The sequence below is a fragment of the Callorhinus ursinus genome, unplaced genomic scaffold (genome assembly GCF_003265705.2).
Source record: "Callorhinus ursinus isolate GAN/ISIS: 27379988/994484 unplaced genomic scaffold, GSC_fseal_2.0 scaffold11, whole genome shotgun sequence".
In the NCBI taxonomy this organism is placed as follows: domain Eukaryota; kingdom Metazoa; phylum Chordata; class Mammalia; order Carnivora; family Otariidae; genus Callorhinus; species Callorhinus ursinus.
In genome coordinates this window covers 23005000-23027081 of record NW_027397073.1, presented here as the reverse complement: position 1 = coordinate 23027081, position 22082 = coordinate 23005000, and the positions used below count along the sequence as shown (strand labels likewise).

The window sequence follows — 22082 nt, the reverse complement described above, 5'->3', positions numbered from 1 at the left end:
TTTTCTACGTTAAATTATAAATTTGGGTATAGCCCAGGACTTCAGCTAAAGTTAAAGGATCAGATATTTTTAATGAAATATGAATATTTAAATTTGAACTTTAGAATAGATTTGTATTTTGATTGCTAAAACTATGTGTACACTATAGTTCATGTTCTGCCCATTTAGAATGTTTTTGAAAAATAAGATGGAAGGCATTATTGAATTGTTTATGTATTGTCAGATAGCATTTATACTACTCTTCTTGAATTGAAATGGTTCATGAAGTTTTGAATCTCTGGGTTAAATTTACATTTTGTAATTTTAAATACAATGGAAAATATTTTCATGGTAATGATTAATGTTTCATTTTCTTTTCCCCTTTAAAAAATTAAGATCTCTCAGGATTAACACTGCAGAGTAATGGTAGGTAATCTGTTTCTTGTAACTTTCTCTGTTTTCTTTTATTCTGTCCCCTCTGTTTTTTATTGACCTAAAATTAGTTTGTGTGGGTGCTGGTAACATTTACAAGAAAAATACTCATTGCTTTGGAAATGTAGATTTTTGGGGAGCATGCATCAGTACTTAAAACTGGATTTAAATAGGCTGGTGGTACTTTGGATTTGAACTACCATTTATATACTCAAGTGGTCTAAAAAATATGATAGGGGAATATAAAACGTATAAAGAAAGAGTTTTTTTTTTTTAATTGGTAAAAACTGGCTGTTTTGGAAGAAAATCTCAGAGAGCCAGTTTAAATGGGTATAAATACCTGTAATGTTTGGTAATTTGGAGTCATGTAGAGCATGTCCTTTAGAAATAGCAATATTCTAATTTTTCTTTGTTTCTCCCTAATTTATTTTTAGAAATGATAGATATTTTTAAGTATGATTTAAAACTACATATATTAACATTTTTTGATCTTGTTACATTTTGAGTAAATAAAACAAGTCTACTCTCACTTTCATAGATGATCTAATTCTATTTTAAAAAAGAATGTGTTTTGAGTTAGGGAAATGAAATCAGTGGGGGGGCGATGTTGTTTTTTAGTGTAATATTTGAGAACAGATATCTGTTAAAACTTAGTTTTATTACTCAGAACATGTTAATGAACTAAAATTTTTATAAGAAGTAATTAATTTGCAGAGCAACTCTGATAAAGAACCACCATTATCTTAGAAAGATGTGCAGTTGTTCTGGAGGGAAATTAGTGGGTTGGTGCTTCTTGTTGCAGAATCTTAGAGGTGAGTCAGAAATATCATCTGACCTTAAACAAAATTTAGGAAGAGCATGAAAGTCTACTTGTTTTTACTGTCCACTTTCCTTCCATGTCACTATAATAGAGGAAGACTAGTGCCTTTTGGTACTTGCTAATGGTTAGTGGGTTTCTGAGAATAGCGGGTTGGTAATACGGTAGTGGTCTGGGAAGGGTAGCTCTAAGATTGGTTAAATTCCGGCCTCTTTGCTACACAGATACTGATATTATGTTATTTATTTTCTTTGAAAGTAAATACCCTTCAGATCTTCACCATTCTCCATTCCTGATTTTGGAGAATTAAAGTATTCAGCTCAGTAGGGATTAAGGATTGGGGGCCTATAGTAATACTTATATCAGAATCTTTTTAGTGGGAGTGGTTGTGAGGAGATCCAGTTTTGAAGACTCATTACACTCTTCCCTTATCCTAACATGCTGCTGCTGTTATAAGTAGCTGTCTTTGGTCGGTTTGTGTGGGTGATAGGGTCTTTTTAGTGTCTCTGAGTTTGTTTTAGCCTTGCAGATCCCCCTAGTGGTGGTTTGTAAAGGCCAGCTTCAGTGGCTTATTTCCTCAGAAAACAACAGGTGTTTTTCACAGCCCCTTCTAGATTTGGACAAAGAAATAATACAAAGCCAGGCAAAGAAAACGTTAAGAAAATGGGATAGTTCCTTCGCTTTTGAGTTGGAATCTTAGGGTAATCATTTCCAGCCTATCTCATATCTTCTGTGAAACGTTCCATGACCACATCAGTCTGCATATTCATTTTAAGAAATATTTAATAAGCATGTATTGCTTGGTACTGTGTTAGGATCTAGGGACGATAGTATAAGTAAGGTGTGTTTTCTCCACTCTAGGTAGCTCAGAGTTTAGTGGAGGAAAGACAAGGTAAATAAGACAGCAACAGTAGCATCAGACAAGTGCTGTGCTCTGCCTGTGGGTGGTGATGAAGAGCACTGACTTAGGGTGAATCTAGTGGCTTCAGCTTAGTGATGAATGGTGGGGTCCAATTTTCTTAACTGATGCATAGTGATGAATGTCCCTTATACATTCCTTTACTCCTCGTAGAACATTTTACAATTACATGTATGATTGCTCTTAACAGGACGGTTAAAGCATAACAGCTAACACTTGCCAAGTACACACTTTGTGTCCAGTACTGAGCTATATGAGTTATAAGTATTGTTTCATAATTCTCCTTATACCCCCACATGGAAGGTCGCATTTTCCACACTTGATTAAATGAAAATCGAGAGAGACAGCTAGGACGAGCTGGAGTAATGTGTGCTCAATATTAGATATTTAAACAATAGAAAAATAGAAGAGTGTAAGTTCCATGAGGGCAGACATTTTTCTTTTGTTTATGAATGTATTCCGGGTGCTAGAACAGTACCTGGAACATAGGTGCTCAATAAATACTTATTCAGTGAATGAATTTGTTGAATGCTAGTCCATGAAGAGAAATACTTAATAGTTTGGTGTCTGTTATTCTGGACTTAAAAAATATATACTATATGTTTTTTAATTTTATTTTTTTGAATAGGCAATACATGGTCCATAAATCAAAATACTATAAAAAGGTATACAGTGAAAAGAAGTGCTCCCACCCCTGCCCCCATTCCCCCCTACCTCAGGTAATCAATTTTATTAGTTTCTGGTGTTTCCTTCCAGGGTTTCTTTATGCAAAAATACATGTGTTATTTCCCTCCTTTCTTACATAAAAAGCATATTGTGCACTTGTTCTGGACCTTGCTTTTTAAATTACAGTTTGTGATTTTTTAAAACATGCATGTGATCATAGTGTACAATAGTGTTTTGTAACCTACTTTTTTTCCTCTTGGCAAAAATATACTGCAGACATCTGTCATTGATTCCTACAGTTTTACCTAAGGGACATGTTTTAAGTTATTTGATTGAAGAGACTTGTAGTCAGGTGGAAGTCTGAAAGTTATCTTTGGGGAAGGTTTAGTCAGTGTATTGTGGAAGGTTTAGTCAGTGTATTGGGCAAGAAAGTATTATGAGGCATAACTCTTTAAAAGTAGAGTTTAGTTGTTATGATTTCACATTAAGCTGAGAAGAGTCAACTGAAAAGCAAAAATGATGAGTATCAAGTTGACTGACCATTTTCTCAAATCAGTAGCTTTCTCCTTATGTACTAGCAATACCAATATCTTGGTAAAAAGATCCTTGTCAACTATAGTAACAAAAAACCCTAAAATATCCAGGAATTACATAGAGATGTCAGAATCAATATGAAGAGAATTATAGAACTTTGTTGAAAAGTATAATTTAAAAAAAAAAAGATTGGGTAAATAACAGTAATATCCACTTTGTCCCAAATGATTTTTTCTTTTATTTTTATAATTTGGCTAACATTAGTGATGAATGGTTGGGTCCAATTTTCTTACTGATATATAGTGATATGTTAAGCATCGTTTTGGTTATCTTTTTGTTTCCCTAGAATTTTTTGAAGAAAAACTTTTTGCAAAATCTTCATGACTTTTTTTTTTAAAGATTTTTTTATTTGAGAGAGAGCGCATGTGCATGTGTGCATGGGTGGGGGAGGGGCAGAGGGAGAGAGAGTCTTAAGCAACCTCGGTGCTGAGTGTGGAGCTGGACATAGGACTCGCTCTCACTACCCCAAGCTGAAACCAAGAGTCGGACGCTCAATCGACTGCACCATCCAGGTGCCCCTTCATGACTTTTGATGCATGAAAAAGCGCTTTAAGAGATTGTACATAGAAATTTGAATAATGGATTATTCTTACTGCTTTGAAATAGTCTCCATTAAAAAAAAAAAAAAAGGCCATGTTGGGGCACCTGGTTGGCTTAGTCGGTAGATCATGCGACTCTTAATCTCAGGGTTGCGAGTTCAAGCCCAACTTTGGGCATGGAGCCTACTTAAAAAAAAGGGCCATGTAACGAATTGGTATTTGTGTGTTACCAGTTTTTTCAAAAATTGACATAGGGAAAGATAAAGGGCGCTATATGTTGATTCTTAATGGAAAAGAGAATGTCTTGTTGTGGACTGTTTATTGACTGTTCTAAGAGGAGAACGTAGTATTGGAATTCAATGGATTGTAAAATTCTGGGTTAGTGTTAGTTTAGAAGCAGTAAAGAGTTGTTTGCTAAAGATAAAAAGCACACCCCAAAGCAATAGACTAAAAAAAATGGGGAGGTTCTGGGCAGAGAACAGTTGATACCAATGCAGTTTAAGTTTTCTTTTTTTCCTTAAAACAAAAGCAACCATCCTCTAGTTTGTTAAAGGAAAAGTGTTATGTTGTATCAGCTAGAGTTTAGGTTCGCTTATTAAGGTGTAACCACATAGATGAAAGATGTTGATTGAATTTTTTCACAACATATATTTATCAAACATCATTATTTGATTTGGTTTTTCAGAAGGAAATTTCAGTTTGACTTAACCATTTAGAATTTTTCTTTCTGGTTCTAACCCTGTAGGGGACATTCAGTACCTTTCACTTTCAAAGTATGTCACTTAACAGTAAGTCTAAATCCTGGAACTGGATAGCTATCAGATCCCATTCATATTTCTACACTGTGAAATTAGCAAAAAGATATATAGCCAAGTCCTTGATCTCAGTTTGGTTTTATGGATAAACATTTTTCCCCAGCCATTTAGTTTTTATCTAACTCATGTATTTAAGATGGTTATTACTTCTAGGTTAATCCAGAAACTAAGGAATACCTCTTGAGGACCACTTCTGGAAGTTGTTGAAATGTAGTCCTCAAATTTCAGGGGGTCAGTCAGGTTGACTGATAATGTATCTGAGATCCCTACTTCTAAACAAACAGTTTTTGTGGATAAAGTAGTATTCTTTTCAAATATGAAAACATTCTGAGTTAGAGTTATTTACGCTATAGTTGATTTTAGGTGTTGTATTACTTAACAAGATTTTTTTTTTCTGGTAACCGAATCTTACAAGATTTTAAAATGTGTTTAATTTTTTATATAGCTCCACCAAGTATGTTGGTGAAGGATGAGTATGTTCATGACTTTGAGGGACAGCCATCATTATCCACTGAAGGACATTCAATTCAAACCATCCAGCATCCACCAAGTAATCGTGCCTCAACGGAGACTTACAGCACCCCAGCTCTGTTAGCTCCATCTGAGTCTAATGCTACCAGCACCGCCAACTTTCCCAACATTCCTGTGGCTTCCACAAGTGAGTAGTAGAATCAAATGTAGTCAGCAAGTTGATCTTACCCTATTTAATATTTGTATGTAATAATTATATCTACTTGGAGGAAAACTCCAAGTAAGTAAAAATCAAAAGTACTGTGGTATCTTTTATAGGATAAAAGTATTAAATAGGCTTTTCAGTAGGTCCTGGAAAAAATGGTGTTTGTAATCTACTTGAATGTTTTTATGTTGATGTACAGTCACTCAGAATTTAAGTAATGACTTTGATTATAATACTGATTTAAATTAGTGGTCTAATTTGTACTTTCTCTACTATTACATGCAGAAGTAAGAATCATCTTGCACTTTCAGATGTGTTTTAGAGAAGTGTTTAAGTAGTTAACAAGTAGTTTTGGACCAAGATGTTTATAAAAATCTCTGTCAATTGAATTGTACGCTTTTCCTTAATTAGGGTTTCTATTGTGCTTTACCTGGCAGAATATTACTTTATAATAGTCGTTTCAGTCTCCCATTGTACAAACTTAGAAAAAGGGATCTTGACAAAGTTGTTTATAACATATATCCCTCAAGATAGACATTGTTTTTTAGTCAATTTTGAAATAAAGCTAAATTCTAGGTATCTATTATTATTATTATTTTTAACCAAGAAGTTTTTTTCAAAAAGATTCCTCCCATGATAGAGATGCCATTTTCTCTGCCACATTATAGAGGCAGAGGGCTATTAGGTTTATGTTTTCTTGGGGACTGATCAAGGCAATAATGACGCTGTTCTGTTAATATTGCTGTTTATTTTCACAGTTACCAAAGGTTGCACAGTTTGCTGTTTGGCAAGTGGAGTTGCTTTTTTTTTTTTTTTTTTTTTTTTAACTAATTACAGAGCAGTGTCTTGGCATGTGTATGGTGTTATTTGTACCTGGTTGCTAAGGAGATTGTATCTAAGCCACATCAGCAGTAGGTTGTTGATAGATCTGGACTAATACTTTATTAGCAGCTACTAAAGGGAGCATTATTCTGTTACTTTAATATCAGATCAGATTCAAAATGGAAATTTGATCTTTGGAATAAATAGAGGACTGATTTCTCTAATTGAGTTTATAAGTATGGTATACCAAATATCCCCCCCTTTAATTCATTTCACCTCTTCAAAGCAATATATTTTGGATTTGCTGCATGAGATGACAGTCTCACCATAGACAACATATTCTAAGTGGAGTTTATAGGTTAAGCACATACTTTAGAACCTGGACCATCTTAATCACTTAGTGCTTCTGTTATCTGTCTACTCTTTATTAACCAACTTGGGAATATAGTTGACAGGGTGGTCAGTGATGGAGACTAAAAGAAAGCATATTATGGCCACCCAAGCATAGATTAGTGAGAGCGCAGCCACTTACTTAATTACTTCTATTGATATTATCTGGAGATTGAATTTGCATGCCTTTGTTGATGCCTTCTAAAGTGGCTTTGCTTTAAGTGTTCTATTTTCTGGATTCAAGTCCTATTGAAAACCAGAAAAAGTGGTATTAGTGAAATTCCGATCATTTTTCTTGGTAGTTTTTGGATGTATTTTTCTAATTGAATAGATGATTATTTTTAGAATTTGTCACAAAATGTTCTTGTAGATCTCAAAATGTGTATTGATAGAATTAAAAGAAAGAAAAAAATTGGACTAAAACAGGAATTGGAAGACTATTTTGAATGAGCTGGTATAGTTGTATTATTTAATTTCTTCTTATATACTTGGAATTGTGTAATGGAAATACTCAGTACAGATAACCACAGTGGGCTACTTTATAGTCTGTGTTCATTTTGCACTTGAATATCTTCAGGTTTTCTTTCTAAATATCTGTAATTAAAATAATCTCATTTTGCTTATATAGTGACACTTTTTATAAGCTAGCTAAGAGTCTGTGGCATGCATAGTTGTTAAAAGCAAGAGTAAAAGTGTATTTGACATTTAAAGATAACTTGGAAAAAATTTGGGGGATGAGTAGGGAGGGAGGTTGCTAAAAACATCTTTAAAAGTAAATAATTTGGAGATTATTGCAACAATCTCTTTAACTTTTAATTTTATAATCCTCACCTTAAGGAAATGTGATTTGCAGAGAGAAGAAAAGTGTTCCTTTTCCTTGATACTTTGAGCAATGGTGTCATTTCCTTTCTTCTATCTATACTTCCATTTAGATGAGAAAAGATTGAAGTGATGCCAGTGATAGATAACAGTTATGAAATTTCAGTGCTTCCCAAATGCGATAAACAATTGACTTAATGCTTGCTTGAAGAAATAAAGCTTTTTCCACTTAAAAAAAAAAAGCCTTAAAAATATAGGTTGTTGGGGCACCTGGCTGGCTTGGTTGGTGGAGCATGACTCTTGATCTCAGGGTCGTGGGTTTGAGCCCCACTTTGGGGGCAGAAATTACTTAAAAAAATAAAAAATAAAATAAAATATTTTAAAAAAATGTAGTTCAGTAAGCAATATCATTGAATGGTTTTGAGTAGAATAGAAACCAGACAAATCTTACTCCTCCTGGTATATTACATATAGAAAGGGTAACTAATTTCCTCTCAATCCAGGAAGGTGGTAGTGTTCTTGGAAGGAAGTGATTTTTGGTTTTTAAAAGTACATGAAAAAATTTCAAAGTAGACTTATATTTTGTTGTTGTGGTTTTTGTTTATTGTTTTTGTTTTTCTTTTCTTTTCTTTTTTTTTTTTTCTAACAGTGCTCTGTTGATTGAACAGTGGAGCTTGACCTTTTCTAAACTTCACCTTACCCATCACATTCCATTTAAAATATTTGCCTGCTCTGCTTTTCTTTTATCAAACTCTAGCATTTTGCCATTACCAGTACCAGTGCTGATAGTAATGAATTTCCAGTTTTCAACATTTCCTTGAGTCTGGACTTCTGGAGTCCTGAATCAGAAAGGTCCAGAGCTACTTGGCTTGGCCAGGGATGAGCTGATGTACTTCTGAAGTTATTAGGATAAGCTAGACATATAGTGGCATTTTGCTGGCATTTGAAGAATATTTATGAAGGAAAAATCCTCTAAAATTAGCTAGACATTACTTAAGGTAGAACAGTTTTGGACATTTTCAAGTTAAGGTTTGCCTTCATAGATGACTTTAGGGTTTATTACTTGATAGACCATGGATGAGTTCCATTTTTTGCCCATCTTTATAGTTGTGATTATCAGATATAATTGGTCCTTCATTTACTGTATAAAAACATAGGATTGCATCGATCAATGTACCGTATTAATGTCTTCTTGTTCCTCTAGGTCAGCCTGCCAGTATACTGGCGGGCAGCCATAGTGAAGGATTGTTGCAGATAGCTTCAGGGCCTCAGCCAGGACAGCAGCAGAATGGATTTACTGGTCAGCCAGCTACTTACCATCATAGTATGTACATGCTTTTTAAAATCTTTTAAGTAGTTGAGAAAAAATAGGCAGGCTTTCTAAAAGCAAATTAATCCATGTGGGCCTTAATTTTTAGACAGCACTACCACCTGGACTGGAAGTAGGAGCGCACCATACACACCTAATTTGCCTCACCACCAAAACGGCCATCTTCAGCACCACCCGCCTATGCCGCCCCATCCCGGACATTACTGTAAGCTCTCGTTTTTGTTGTAAGGGCCTTTTCTTTTTGAGAACTGGTTTTCTTTCGATTTTTTTTTTTAAATGTTTTTACATCTTTTATTCATCTTACAATTTAGTTTCATTAAATGATTACTGCTTTTCAGCATTTTTGGTAAACAGTATTATTTACTTTTTACAGTTTTGTTATCATACCTTTGTTTTAGAGGAGTGATGTTTACTAAGCACATTTATTTCTCTTTTGCTGATGTTTCATTAACACCACATTGATTTCCATTCATTTGTTTGTTTGCTTTGTATATATTCCTAGATCTCATGTATATCTGTATATCCACCCTAAGTGGGTTGAAACCCCTTGAGTGTCAAGATCTCAAGGCTTCCCTCATCATACTGTTCAGCATACTGTAGACACTTAGATGTTGAATCTATCATTACTCTGTGCAAGCTTGATTGGGAGGGAGACTCTACTGATAATTGTAGCTTGTAGTTTCAGGCAGAAGAGGAACATTGTTCATCTGGCTTAGTGAAGTCAAGAGCATAAATTTTTCTTATGTATTAAATTCCTTTTCCTCCATTATAAATTAATAGTACCAAAGAAAACCTGGAAGAATCAGAGAAGTGTAAATAAGAAAATAAAAATTACCCAGAGCCCTCCTACCTAGAGATATCTACTCCTAATATTTTGTCTTATTTTTTCTTCCAGTCATATAAATGGGTGTCTATACACTTGGGAGGGGAAGGATCATTCTGTGTATATATTGTGGTATCCTTCTTATTTTCAATTATGTTACTATTTTTCCATGTTTTAGAGAATATAATTTTTTATGGCTGCCTGGCCAAGCATAGTGGTTAAGGTGCTGAGTTTGGACCCTTAATTGGCTGTGTGACCGTTGGCAAGTTACATAACCCCCACTAACTAAGCCTTAAGGGTAACGGTAGTATCCATCTCAAGAAATGTTGTAAGAAGTAAATGTAATAATTCTTGTGAAGTGGTTAGCACAGTGTTTTAACACTTAATAATCTCTCAATTATCTTAGCTACTGTTCTGTTACGTAAATATCCTTAATTTAATAAACCCTAAACACTTGTTTTGAGAATGGACCTAACAGTTTGAATTATTATCATATATTGCATTGTAAATTATAGTCTGTCATGTTACATGAATAATTCATTTATAATTTACATTAAATTTTCCATGTACAATTATTGTAAATTGCTAATAGCACTTGGCACATAGCATTAAAATGTTAGCTCTTAAATATCCACAAAAGTAACTCAAGAGTATTTGCTTATTATAAAGTAATCTAAACAAAGCTTTTACATTTTTAGACATTGCATAAGCTTGATCTAAACAACTCCTAAGGTACGGTAGTTATATTTAAGTAAGGTTTATTAAAAGTTTTAGCATTGGAAAACTTTTAATAAATAAAAATGGGATTTTTATTGTCTTTTCTTTAGGGCCAGTTCACAATGAGCTTGCATTCCAGCCTCCCATTTCCAATCATCCTGGTAAGTGTATTTCAACATTGATTCCCTATATTTAGATTTTCTTTATAGTAATTAAAACATACACACACACAAACACACGTTTTAGTATAATTCCAGAGTAACCTAACTTTTTAGATAAATATAATACTGCTTATCGCATTAGCTAATCAACAGTTTACGAGTAGCTGATAAATAATCACACATAGGGTGCCCATATTTGATTCTTTTTAACTGTGTGAAAGAAAAGACAACTGTTTTTTTCAGCTAAAATATGAAGTAACAAAATGCTGGTTTTAGCATTGAATACATAAATATGCAGCAGAAGAAAACTAGGTTTCAAAATAGAACAGCTGTAAAACTGTAGCTTAAAAAGCCAAGGAAGAATCTGAAGTAGATGCTGAAAATAAAAATAATTCACTGTGTCTGTTTTAGAAGATAGATTCAGGAATTTCTGGTTAATTGGAATTTTTAGAAACTTTTTGATTAATCTTCAAAGCAGTAAATAACTAAATAGATTTCTTCAATTCAGAGTTTGAATATATCTTTTTAAACTATAGAAGTAATAAAACAGAAAATTTCAATAAAATACTGAGGGCTTCTTAGCATAAACATAAGATTTTGATTTTCCTCTATCCCTTCGTATCTATTTTTCTTAGCTTAAAAAGTTGCAAATATTTAATTTCCACTCATCACTTAATTTTTCCCCTAATTAAAAATAATTTGTTTTATTATGAAGAATTTTAAACATATACCAACTATCAGACCCCCTCCCTCAATATACTCATCCCTCAGTTTCAGCTGTTAACAGCTCTGGGCCAGTCTTGTCTCATTCATACCCTCACTTATTATTTTGAAGGAAATCGTATAAAATTGTTTCGTGTATAAATATATGAGCATATATTTCCAATAAAATTTTTTTTAAAAACATAACTACAATAAGCATAATGATCAGTTTAAAGGATAACTTACAGTTCTTCAAATAGATCTACATAATTTTCTTCAACAGTGTTCTGTTTGTTACTTTTTATTTTCTAATTTTTCTTCCGGATGTTAAAAAATCCCAAAACTATTGAGGGTAAGATTTTCAAGCTTGTAACTCGTCTCATATTTCAGTTTAAGAGATTTAAAGAGCTTCTGAATCAAAAAGCCGAATTGCTTTACAGTGATCGCATCAGAGTATGAGAAAGAGTTACCATGCTCACCAGATTAGGTGGATAGTTTGATAGAGTTTTTGTTGATTCAGGAGGCAAATAATATTTGTTTTGATTAGAAGAAAAATGCTACGGGTGGGGCAGAAGTACTTTTTAACTGTACATAATTACTAGTTAAATAATCCTCTTTAGTAGATTTTTCTGTATGTTATTTGCGTATTTATTGTGGCTTTAAACATTTTTAGTGGTTAAGGAGCCTTGCCTTTTTATAAACATTTTTATTGAGAAATATACAGAAAAGTATGTAAAACAACTATACGTACAGTCTCATGAATAACATTGAAGCCAACACCTAGGTAACCACCCCTCAGATTGATAACTAAAATTTGCCACACCCCTAGAAAACTTCCTATCCCGTGCGTTTTGTTTCAGTCAAAAACTTCTCTCCTCCCTACCAGAGAGCACTGTTCTTTTTTTTTTTTTTAAAGATTTTATTTATTTATTTGACAGAGAGACAGCGAGAGAAGGAACACAAGCAGGGGGAGTGGGAGAGGGAAAAGCAGGGAGCCTGATGCGGGGCTCGATCCCAGGACCCTGGGACTGTGACCTGAGCCGAAGGCAGACGCTTAACAACTGAGCCACCCAGGTGCCTCTGTTCTGCTTTTTGTGGATACTATTTTTTTTGCTCTTTGAAAGTGATCAATGCATCACGAGGCAGTCTAGTTTAGTAGATTGGTTTTACTTGTTTTTGAAATCATATAAATAAAATCATTGTATCCAAATCTTAATTTGTTGTGAATAAACATGCTGTGATAAGAGGGGAAAATCTAGAGTCTTAAGAATGAGAATTTTTTCTGGCTTCAGGGCAGCGTCATTGAGAGTCAGTAGTGGTTCCTGGCACTTTGGGGGGCCTCAGTGTCCATATGGCTTAGTGGAAGGTGGTCTGCAGGAGTGAGAATAACCAGAGCTCAGAAGAAAGACATACCCTGAATGAGATGGTGAGGTGAAGTTGGAAATGGTTATTTGGACTCAGTTTGGATTCAGCAATTGCTTTTGGCTTCTTGATAGATTTTTCATTCTTCTCATGGTAGAACTGATGTTGAGGTCTAACAGCTCCTGGTGGTTAGGGAATAGCATTAACTTGTTAAGAGGATACACATCTGGAACACTGCACGTTGGCATTAAAGCTTTTGTCTATGAGTAGAATAGAAAGTGACTTAATGGTGAGAATGATCCTGAAAGGTCTCTATCTGAGTGGTTGTGAGAAGGAATTAGCTCTGTGCATACACAGATGTTAGTGTGGAATCAGCTGGTTGGAACCTATTTGGCTGTGAACTCTTTGGCTATGAATACTTACAGGCCCCAGAGGAGTTTTACCTCACAACTGTTTTCTTCATTTCTTCTCTTATACTGTTAAGAGTACTGTTTTAACTGGTCTCCCTATTGGGAGAGCTTGTAGGCATAGTTTAATCTCTGTTCGTACTCAGTATTTCTTTTCAAATTTGAATCTAATTATTTCTCTGCTAAAGAACTTGCATCATTTTCCTTACTTATTGCTTGGCCAAAAGGTCTAAATTCCTTAGCTGGGCAGAATACAGTGTCTGATCCTGGTCCCTGCGTACTTTTCCTAGCTTTGTCTTTTTATGCTTTAACCATCCTGAACCACGTACTCAAGCTTGCTCAGCTATATCATTCCTCTATACTTTTTTAACACATGCAGAAAAATCTTTATGTGATAGGTCTTGTATTCTATATTAGTTACTTGTTGTTCTGAAATAGAGTATTTCCCAAACTTAGCTGATTAAACCAGTAATAACAATTCTTTATCTTACTTAGTTTCTGTAGGTCAGGGATCTGGGAGTGACTTGGTTGGTTTGCTCTGGATTTAGAGTCGCATGAGGTTGCAGTCAAGATGTTGGCTTGGGCTGCTGTCATCTGATGGATTTTCTGGGGCAGGAGGATTCACTTTCAGGGTGGTTTACCCACATAGCTGGTAAATTGTTATTGTCAGCAGGAAGCTCAGTTTCTCTCTGTGTGGACCTCTCTATACAGCTTCTTGAGTGTCTTCACATGATAGCTAACTTACCCCAGAGTAAGTGGTCAAGAGAAGGCAAGACAGAGCCTTGGGGTCTTTTAAGACTTAGCCTCAAAAGTCACATCATAATTTCTGTAAGATATTATTTTGTGGGCAGGGGATGACACAAGGATGTGAATTTCAGGAGGTGAGAATCATTAGGGGCCATCTTGGTGCCCACCCAGGTACTCCTAAGGTCCTAAATGTGGCAAACTCTGTTTAACATCTACCTGGAGTATACCACTGTTGGGAAACCTTTCCTAATCTCTGTGTCCCCTGCTATCTAGTACTTTTTTAAATTTTTTTTTTTTAAGATTTTATTTATTTGACAGAGAAAGTGAGAGAACACAAGCAGGGGGAGCAGCAGAGGGAGAGGGAGAAGCACACTCCCCGCTGAGCAGGGAGCCCGATGTGGGGCTCTATCCCAGGACCCTGGGATCATGACCTGAGCTGAACCAACTGAGCCACCCAGTCACCCCTCTAGTACTTTTAATTCTATTTAAATTATAGTTGTTAGTTTACAGCTCTGCAGTCCTGTTTCATAAATGAATATAAAACAAAGTTAATATTTGTTTTAGGTGTCTGGTTAATGCAGCCCCTTAAGGTCCGATTAAGAAATGCTAAAATATTCTACCACAGACTTAGGGCCATTTAGATAGGAAATAAGCCTATACTTCTGAATATGTAAAATATTTGAAATAATGAAACATCATCAATATATAGTGAATCTATTTTGAGAAATGATTTTTGAAGACAGTTACATAGATGTTTTCAGAAATAGAGGTAATATAAATTGTAGAAAATGAAAATTATTATTGGTCATTACCTTGGTGTTAAGGATTTCAGATAGGCCTTATACTTGGTGATTTTTATGCTTTGATTTTGATAACTAAGTTGAAAAAAATTTTTGGAAAAGGTTAGTCATTTTATTTCCTTTTTATGGACTCTGTTTTTGCTTTTCTTAAAGCTGAGATATATTCATTGATTAAATATTGATTACAAATTAAAGTGAAGAGTTTCCTCAGTGTCTTTGAGGTTGTTTTGGTAATTCACAAATGGATTCAAAATCCACAGATTTCTAAATTCAGGTTATATTCTAGTACTTAGGAACTATCTACTATTCAAGAGAGTGCCTTTATGTGTTGATAAAAGATTCTCATAGGTCACCTTACTCAGATCTAAATAATAAAAGAAATAATTCATGAGTCTCTTGGGCACTTGGACCAAGTTTTTAACTTTTTGAATGACTTTATTTCAGAAATTGAAGAGAATGCCTTGGAGACTATATTTTTCAGTGTAATTGTGCTTTATAATACATTTCCCCATTATAAAAAAGTATTTTAGCTAAGTTCTTAAATTAAAAAAAAAAAATCATTAACTTAGCCTTTTAAAAACCTTTTCTCTGGCCAGTGATGAACAGTCCATAGGCTTCATGAGATCAGCTCAACTTCACTAATTCAGCAACAAGAAGCTAAAAATATCAACATCAGCAAGCACATAACAGCCCCACTCCCTTTCATATGAATTAGGACATTAAGAAAACTCTCTGAACTGAGTAATTTCATCCTCCTGTTAATACTGGTTTTGAGAAGCTGCAGGCTTGTCGCTTAATATGGCATTTGGTCCTTGGAGCAAAGAGCAAAGAGAGATCTAGAAAATCTTAATGAGTGTTTCCTATTAACCTTCTCCTGTTTAAAAAAAAAAAAAGTTTCTTCCAGGCTGTTTAGCAAATTGAGAGTGTAGTAGAGGTTTTTCACATGGTATATTGTATCCCAGGACTTCCAAGGTTTCTGGAACCCACTTAGATTACTTCTAGTTCTCTGTCTTCACAGATAGTAACCCCCTTCCTCTTGCTTTCTTAGGCCTTAACAATCTCCTAACAGGTGGTTGTTTTTTCATCCCTGATCTATGGTGCAGTTCTGATGCCAATTTCTGTTAACTTCACGTTTCTTAAAACTCTTCTTCACAGTAGTAGCAGGTCACCTCATTCAGAGATGCAGCTTTATGTAACCATCATTGTTGTATTGTGTCTGAGATATTAGGCAAACACACAAAAACCCCTTTGGTGACTGGAAAATAATAAGGTTTAAGTGTAGTTGCAGATGTTATAATTCATGATAATTAAAAGTATATTTTTTCTTATTTAAATGTAGAGGTTATACAGCTCTCTTTTTCTCTCCTGAATTGACTCTCATGGAAAGAGGTTGCTCACCATGGCACTTTACTTCTGGATAATGTTACTCAGTGTGAACTAGGAAATGCATGTACTTGGACCTTATTTTTTACTCAGCATTATAAACATTCATGACTTCAGGGCATTGTTTGTAACAGAATTTACTGTTTGGATGGTTTAAAGACCCTTTTAAATGCTATTACTGTTTTCTGCTTCTAGAACGTTGGGTAATTGTTATCTTGTCTTAGACAACCTCTTTTTTTTTTTAAATATTTTATTTATTTATTTGATAGAGACACAGCGAGAGAGGGAACACAAGCAGGGGGAGTGGGAGAGGGAGAAGCAGGCTTCCTGCTGAGCAGGGAGCCTGATGCGGGGCTCCATCCCAGGACCCTGGGATCATGACCTGAGCCGAAGGCAGACGCTTAACGACTGAGCCACCCAGGTGCCCCATCAGCAGAAAACTTTATTTTCTAATAAGTGGCACTGGCCTTCCCCCCCCCCCCCTTAAATATGTCAAATCCATTTTTACTTAGCCTTTGCATTTACTTTCTTCTTGAAATGTTCTGTTCACAGTCTTTACATAAATACATGGTCTTTCAAATTTCACCTTTTCAGATAAGATGTACCACTGCCATCTAGTATGAAGGATTCTTTCCAGTCATTTTCTATCCCACACCCCATTTTATTTTCTTCACAGTGTTTATCATTACTGGAGTCATCTTACTCATTTATTTCCTTATTTGTCTGCCTCTGCATCTCCATGAGAATAGGGACAATAGCTATCTTATTTACTGCTGTGTATGTTGTGCCTAGAATAATTCCTAGATACTCTATATATATCTATTAAATTAGTTAAAAAAGGAAAATCAAATAATTTCCATGTATGTTATCTCTGTGTAATAATAGTTTTATTCAAAAAAAAATTAGAAATATTTGATCAAGTATATTTGCAAACCACACCAAATAGTGCCTTTTTTGCCCAATCACTTAAGGTTATTTTAAGTCATTTATTGTTGTTCAAATGAATACACTAAATACATCTGCAAAGTTAAAATTGTAGTAGTTAACATGAATTGACTTCACTAAAAATACAGATGGGACAAATGACCTTTCACCCAAGAGACAGCTGAGAATTCCTGCTCTCAGCAACTGTATAATGGAGTGTAATTAACCTTGACTCTAGTCTGTGTTGGCTGACTTGCTTATGCCCTTTCTCTCAATTAGGGATCTATAAAAGTATGTCATAAATTGATGTTACTCAAGGACACTTCCCTAGAATATGTCTTAGAGTCCGTGTGTTTTAAAAAAAATAAAAGTTCAGACTATATAGAAACTATGTACAGTCAAATGAAACATTGTGATAAAATAATTTTAGAATCTGATTACTTCTCTTCTTTGAATTCCTAGTTGGATGAGTCCTTTGAGGTAAGAACCAATTTCCAGATTTTAAAAAATGACTGGAGTTCAAGAATGCTTAGGTACTGAGCTGAAAAATGGAAGACATAGAGGTGCCTACTTTTTAATGCATTGTCATTTTAATCAGATTCTTTTGGGTGCTTTTCAGGTGCTTCTCCCCTTCCTTCACCCTTTCTTTTAGGAAAAGCTTTGTCTTATGGAATGAACATGAATGTATGGGTAGATGTTCTCTTACATGGGTAGATGTTCTCTCCTATCTACCTCCTGTAGCTCCTGAGTATTGGTGTTCCATCGCTTACTTTGAAATGGATGTTCAAGTAGGAGAGACATTTAAGGTTCCCTCAAGCTGCCCCATTGTTACTGTTGACGGATATGTGGACCCTTCTGGAGGAGATCGCTTTTGCTTGGGTCAACTCTCCAATGTTCACAGGACAGAAGCCATTGAGAGAGCAAGGTATTGTTGATTGTATAGTTAGTTATTTTAAAACTTGAACATAGTACGTTGTCATTTATTTGAAGTTACATTTTTCAATGTAGATTTATAAGGTTTTGAATATAGATAAAAGTCATCTTGAAAATTCAGAATTTGTAAACATTGCGTTGTAATTATAGATGTTTGTTATTTAAAATATGATAAAAATGGTCTTTTGTTTAAGTTAGTGATGTTTCTATGTTTTGAATAGTAAACTAGACCTTTTGGTATCCAGTTAGAAACAAATCTGTATTTTCTCTTATTGTATATTATTTCTACAAATCTATTGAGAGGAAATAATATAAAATGAGGACATGTTTCTGCAAGTATTATTTATAATATTGGAAAAATGATAAAAGGGAAATGGTTAAGTAAATTTTGATGAACTTTCATTTTTTATGTATTAAAATGTTAATTAAAAGTTTATATAGTGAATGTAAATGCTTAAGATGAAATATTACAAGAAAATATTCATAGTTTTAGGTACCATATGATCTCAGATCTTTAAGGAAGTGTGTGTGTGCTTATAGTCATAGCTCTATCATCACTAGCTGTGTGACTTTGGCAGATTCCTTACTCTCTAAGCCAGTGCTGTCAAAGAATTTTCTGTGATGAAGGAAATAGTTTATATCTGTGCTGTTCACTGCAATAGCCACTACCTACATTAAAATATGGCTGTTGAGCACTTAAAATACAACTCATGTGATTAACTGAATTTTGTAATTTAAATGGGCACATGTAGCTAGTAGCTGTTGATTTGGACAGTGTAGCTATAAGCTTTTATATGCCTTAGTTTCATTTATAAAATGGGAATAATCATATTTACCTTACTGAATTGTGAAGGTTAAGTGAGAATTTATATTAAATATTTGGCACAGAGTAAGTATTATATATGTGCTCATAATTATAGATGAATGAGATATTAAAAAAGGAAATATATAAAAATGTTAACAGTTGGGTATCTTTCAGTAATGGTGTTATATAACATCTTTTATTTTTTTTTAATTTTAATATTTGGTATGCTGTATAATCTGAACTAAAATTTATCTTTAAATACTTATCAAAATAAAATGTAATTCCCTTTTTCTTCCTAAGGTTGCACATAGGCAAAGGTGTGCAGTTGGAATGTAAAGGTGAAGGTGATGTTTGGGTCAGGTGCCTTAGTGACCATGCAGTCTTTGTGCAGAGTTACTACTTAGACAGAGAAGCTGGGCGTGCACCTGGAGATGCTGTTCATAAGATCTACCCAAGTGCATACATAAAGGTTAGTTGCACTTTTACTCAAACATTTTAGACTTAGAAAGCTCTATTTGTTTAAAGAATTGAGATGGAGGTGGGAGGAGAAGAAAAATGTCTTTTTCATGTGTTAAATAATCAGAAATTATGTTTGTGTATAAAACACATTTCCTGGGGCATTTATTGACATGATTGGCTATATCTAGTTTTATGGTTGCATTCATGCCCTATTGTTTTATTAATAAATTTGTTACATGTTTTAGAGTAATACACAGGCTCTTGAAAATATTGAGTGAAATCTCGAAATTTGCCTTCCTTTGATACATGAACGGTAAAAATCAGACTCTAGAAATTTATCTTAGCCAGTCTTCAGGATTGTATGGAGGGGAATTCTAAAATTAATAGCTTTTCAAATTAAGAACCTGAGAAATGAAAAATTCTTCAATACCAGGTTTTTAAAAGTTATTTTGTACATTAAATGAGTTTTATTTATCATTTTGCATATTAAGCCTGAGGTGTTTATCATTTATTCAACCCATATCAATTTTAGTTTATAACATACACGCTTTTGAAAGAAAGATAGTTGGAATTAGAAAGCCTAAATATATTTTTAATTTCAGGTTTTTTACAGTCATCCTAAGCATCTTCATTGTTGGCCATTGTAAGTGGAATTAACTGTAACTCATCACTTACTCCCAGGAAACTGCTTAGCGTACAAATAATACAGTCAAATAGCATATACAGCAATGGAATTGCTTGATGGCCTCACAACAACAAACTTAGTATCTCATTTTCAGTTACTGCAGTTCAGTTAAAGGATATAGGGATCTTATTTTAATATGAAACTTTCAAATTTTTCAAGTATAGAGAAAATAACAAATCCTTATGTACTCACCATCCAGCTTTAACATTCATCAGCATTTTATCAGTCTTTATTGTGTTTATCACTGTACTTTTTTCTCCAGTAATTTAAAGCCAATTCCAGATACTATGTTAGTTCATTCATAAAATACTCTAATGTAAATCACTAATTGGTGAATATTTCTAAAAGACATAATCACAATGCTATTTATTACACCTAACAAAATTAATAGTAATTCCCTGTTGAAAATCTTGACAATAGAGAATCTTTGTTGATATGTTAGAACAGTGGAATAGAATAGAACAATAAAATATTAAAATACGTTTATTGATAGGATATTTATGATGTGGAAATGTTGATAATATGTAGAATGTGATCTTATTTTTATAAAAGAAATAATATCAAGGATATTTGTATTCATTTTTTATATACACCTACAAGTCTAGAATCGTGTACACAGTGTCTTACCAGGAATTGTCTCTGGGAGTTGGAATTATCTTCATTTGCATTTTCCAGTTTTTCCACAAGAAATTTTAGTTATTTGTGCTTTATTGTTATTTTTAAGTGGTGTTGGATTTCCTTATATGCTTTACAGTCTATTTTATGTTGGTTGGCAAATTTGTCTTGAGAGAATTAATTCATTTTATTTTTTATTTTTTTCCTCCCTGTTATTGCTTTTCCCTATAGGGCAGTTTTGCCTTAGTCTGGCACCCTGGGATCCACATCTCAGTACCAGTTCTTTTATTTAGGAGGTAGAGGAATTTTGTCCCATGAGGAAATTGAGTTCCAATCCCCAGGTATGCTCAGGGCCTAATTCCTATTACATAGGTTTCTGATGCTTATCTCTGCCATGGGCAAGAATTTTATTCCTAGGTGCATTTCCGAATTAGCTGTCAAAGTATTTTACCAGCACTTAAATCATGGGCAGGTACCCAGTTGTAGCCCTCAGAGAGCCTGGCTATTGTCTCTTTCCATATTACAATAAGAAGTTGAATTACTAACCTCTACACCTTTTTTTTGGTCTTGTACCCCAGGTACCTCCTGTCTTTAGTTCCTGCTCTCTACTGTAGATTTTGTTTATCCATCATCAGTAGATGGACACATGGATTATTTCCACTTTTTGGCTCTTATGAATAATGCTGCTCTGAACATTCTTGTACAGGATTTTAGATAGATGTTTTCCTTTTCTTGGATATATAAGTAGGAGTGGATTTGCTGGATGGTAAGATTGAGTCTGTGTTGAACATTTTGATGGACTGCCAAGTCTGTTTTCCCAAGTGGCTATATGCCATCTTACATTTCCACCAGCAATGTATATATGAGAGTTTCAGTTTCTCTGTACTCTGAGCAACACTTGTTATTATCTGTCTTTTTTATTTTAGCCATCTTAGTGGATGTGAAGCGGCATCTCATTGTGGTTTTAATTTGCCGTAATGGCTAATAATACTGAACATCTTTTCATGTGCTTATTGGCTATTTGTATATCTTTTCTGGAGAAATATCTATTCAGATCTTTTGCCCATTTTTAAATTGGGTTCTTTGTCATTTTAGTATTGAGTTGTAAGAGTTCTTTATATATTTTGGGTATCAGTCCCTTATCAGATACATGATTTGTGCATATTCCTTTCTTTGGCTTGTCCTTCATTTCACTTTCTTGATGATATGATTTGCAACACAAAAATTTTTAATTTTGATGTGGTCCAACTTATCTATTCTTTGGTTGCTTTTGTTTTTGGTGTCTTATCTAAGAAACCATTGCCTAATCCAAGGTCATGAAGATTTACTCATGTTTTCTTCTAAGTGTTTTATAGTTTTAGTTCTTTAATTTAGGTCTGTGCTCCATTTTGAGTTAATTTGTGTATATGGTGTAAGGAAGGGATCCAGCTTTGTTCTTTTGAATGACAACATCCAGTTGTCCTGGCAACCATTTGTTGAAAACTGTTCTTTCCTTTATGAATTATCTTGACACCTTTGTTGAAATTCAGTTGACCTTGAATGTAAACGTTACTTTTACTTCTGTGCTATCAATTCTATTTCATTGATCTGAATGACTCCTTATGACAATACTACTCTGACTAGATTACTGAAGCTTTGTGGTAAGGTTTGAAATTGGTAAATGTGAGTTTTCCAACTTGGTCCTTCCTCAGCATTGTTTTGGCTATTGACTGCTCTTTGTATTTCCATGTGAATTTTACTGTTGGCTTCAAGGATATATAC

At 34.2% G+C, this 22082-nt stretch overlaps 1 protein-coding gene across 2 annotated transcripts in view; it reads left to right on the top strand.

Annotated features, from left to right (window-relative positions):
- The window catches only part of SMAD4 (SMAD family member 4), a 54494-nt gene that overhangs the window by 19670 nt on the left and 12742 nt on the right, over window positions 1–22082 (top strand). For both annotated transcript variants that reach the window (XR_012380011.1, XM_025886362.2), the window contains exons 4-10: window positions 376–405; window positions 5207–5419; window positions 8673–8792; window positions 8887–9003; window positions 10449–10499; window positions 17566–17749; window positions 18863–19031. Coding sequence is in view for 1 of the 2 variants with exons in the window: in XM_025886362.2 (XP_025742147.1) it covers window positions 376–405; window positions 5207–5419; window positions 8673–8792; window positions 8887–9003; window positions 10449–10499; window positions 17566–17749; window positions 18863–19031 (884 nt within the window). In the remaining variant the exon portion in view is untranslated. The remainder of the gene's footprint in view (window positions 1–375; window positions 406–5206; window positions 5420–8672; window positions 8793–8886; window positions 9004–10448; window positions 10500–17565; window positions 17750–18862; window positions 19032–22082) is intronic.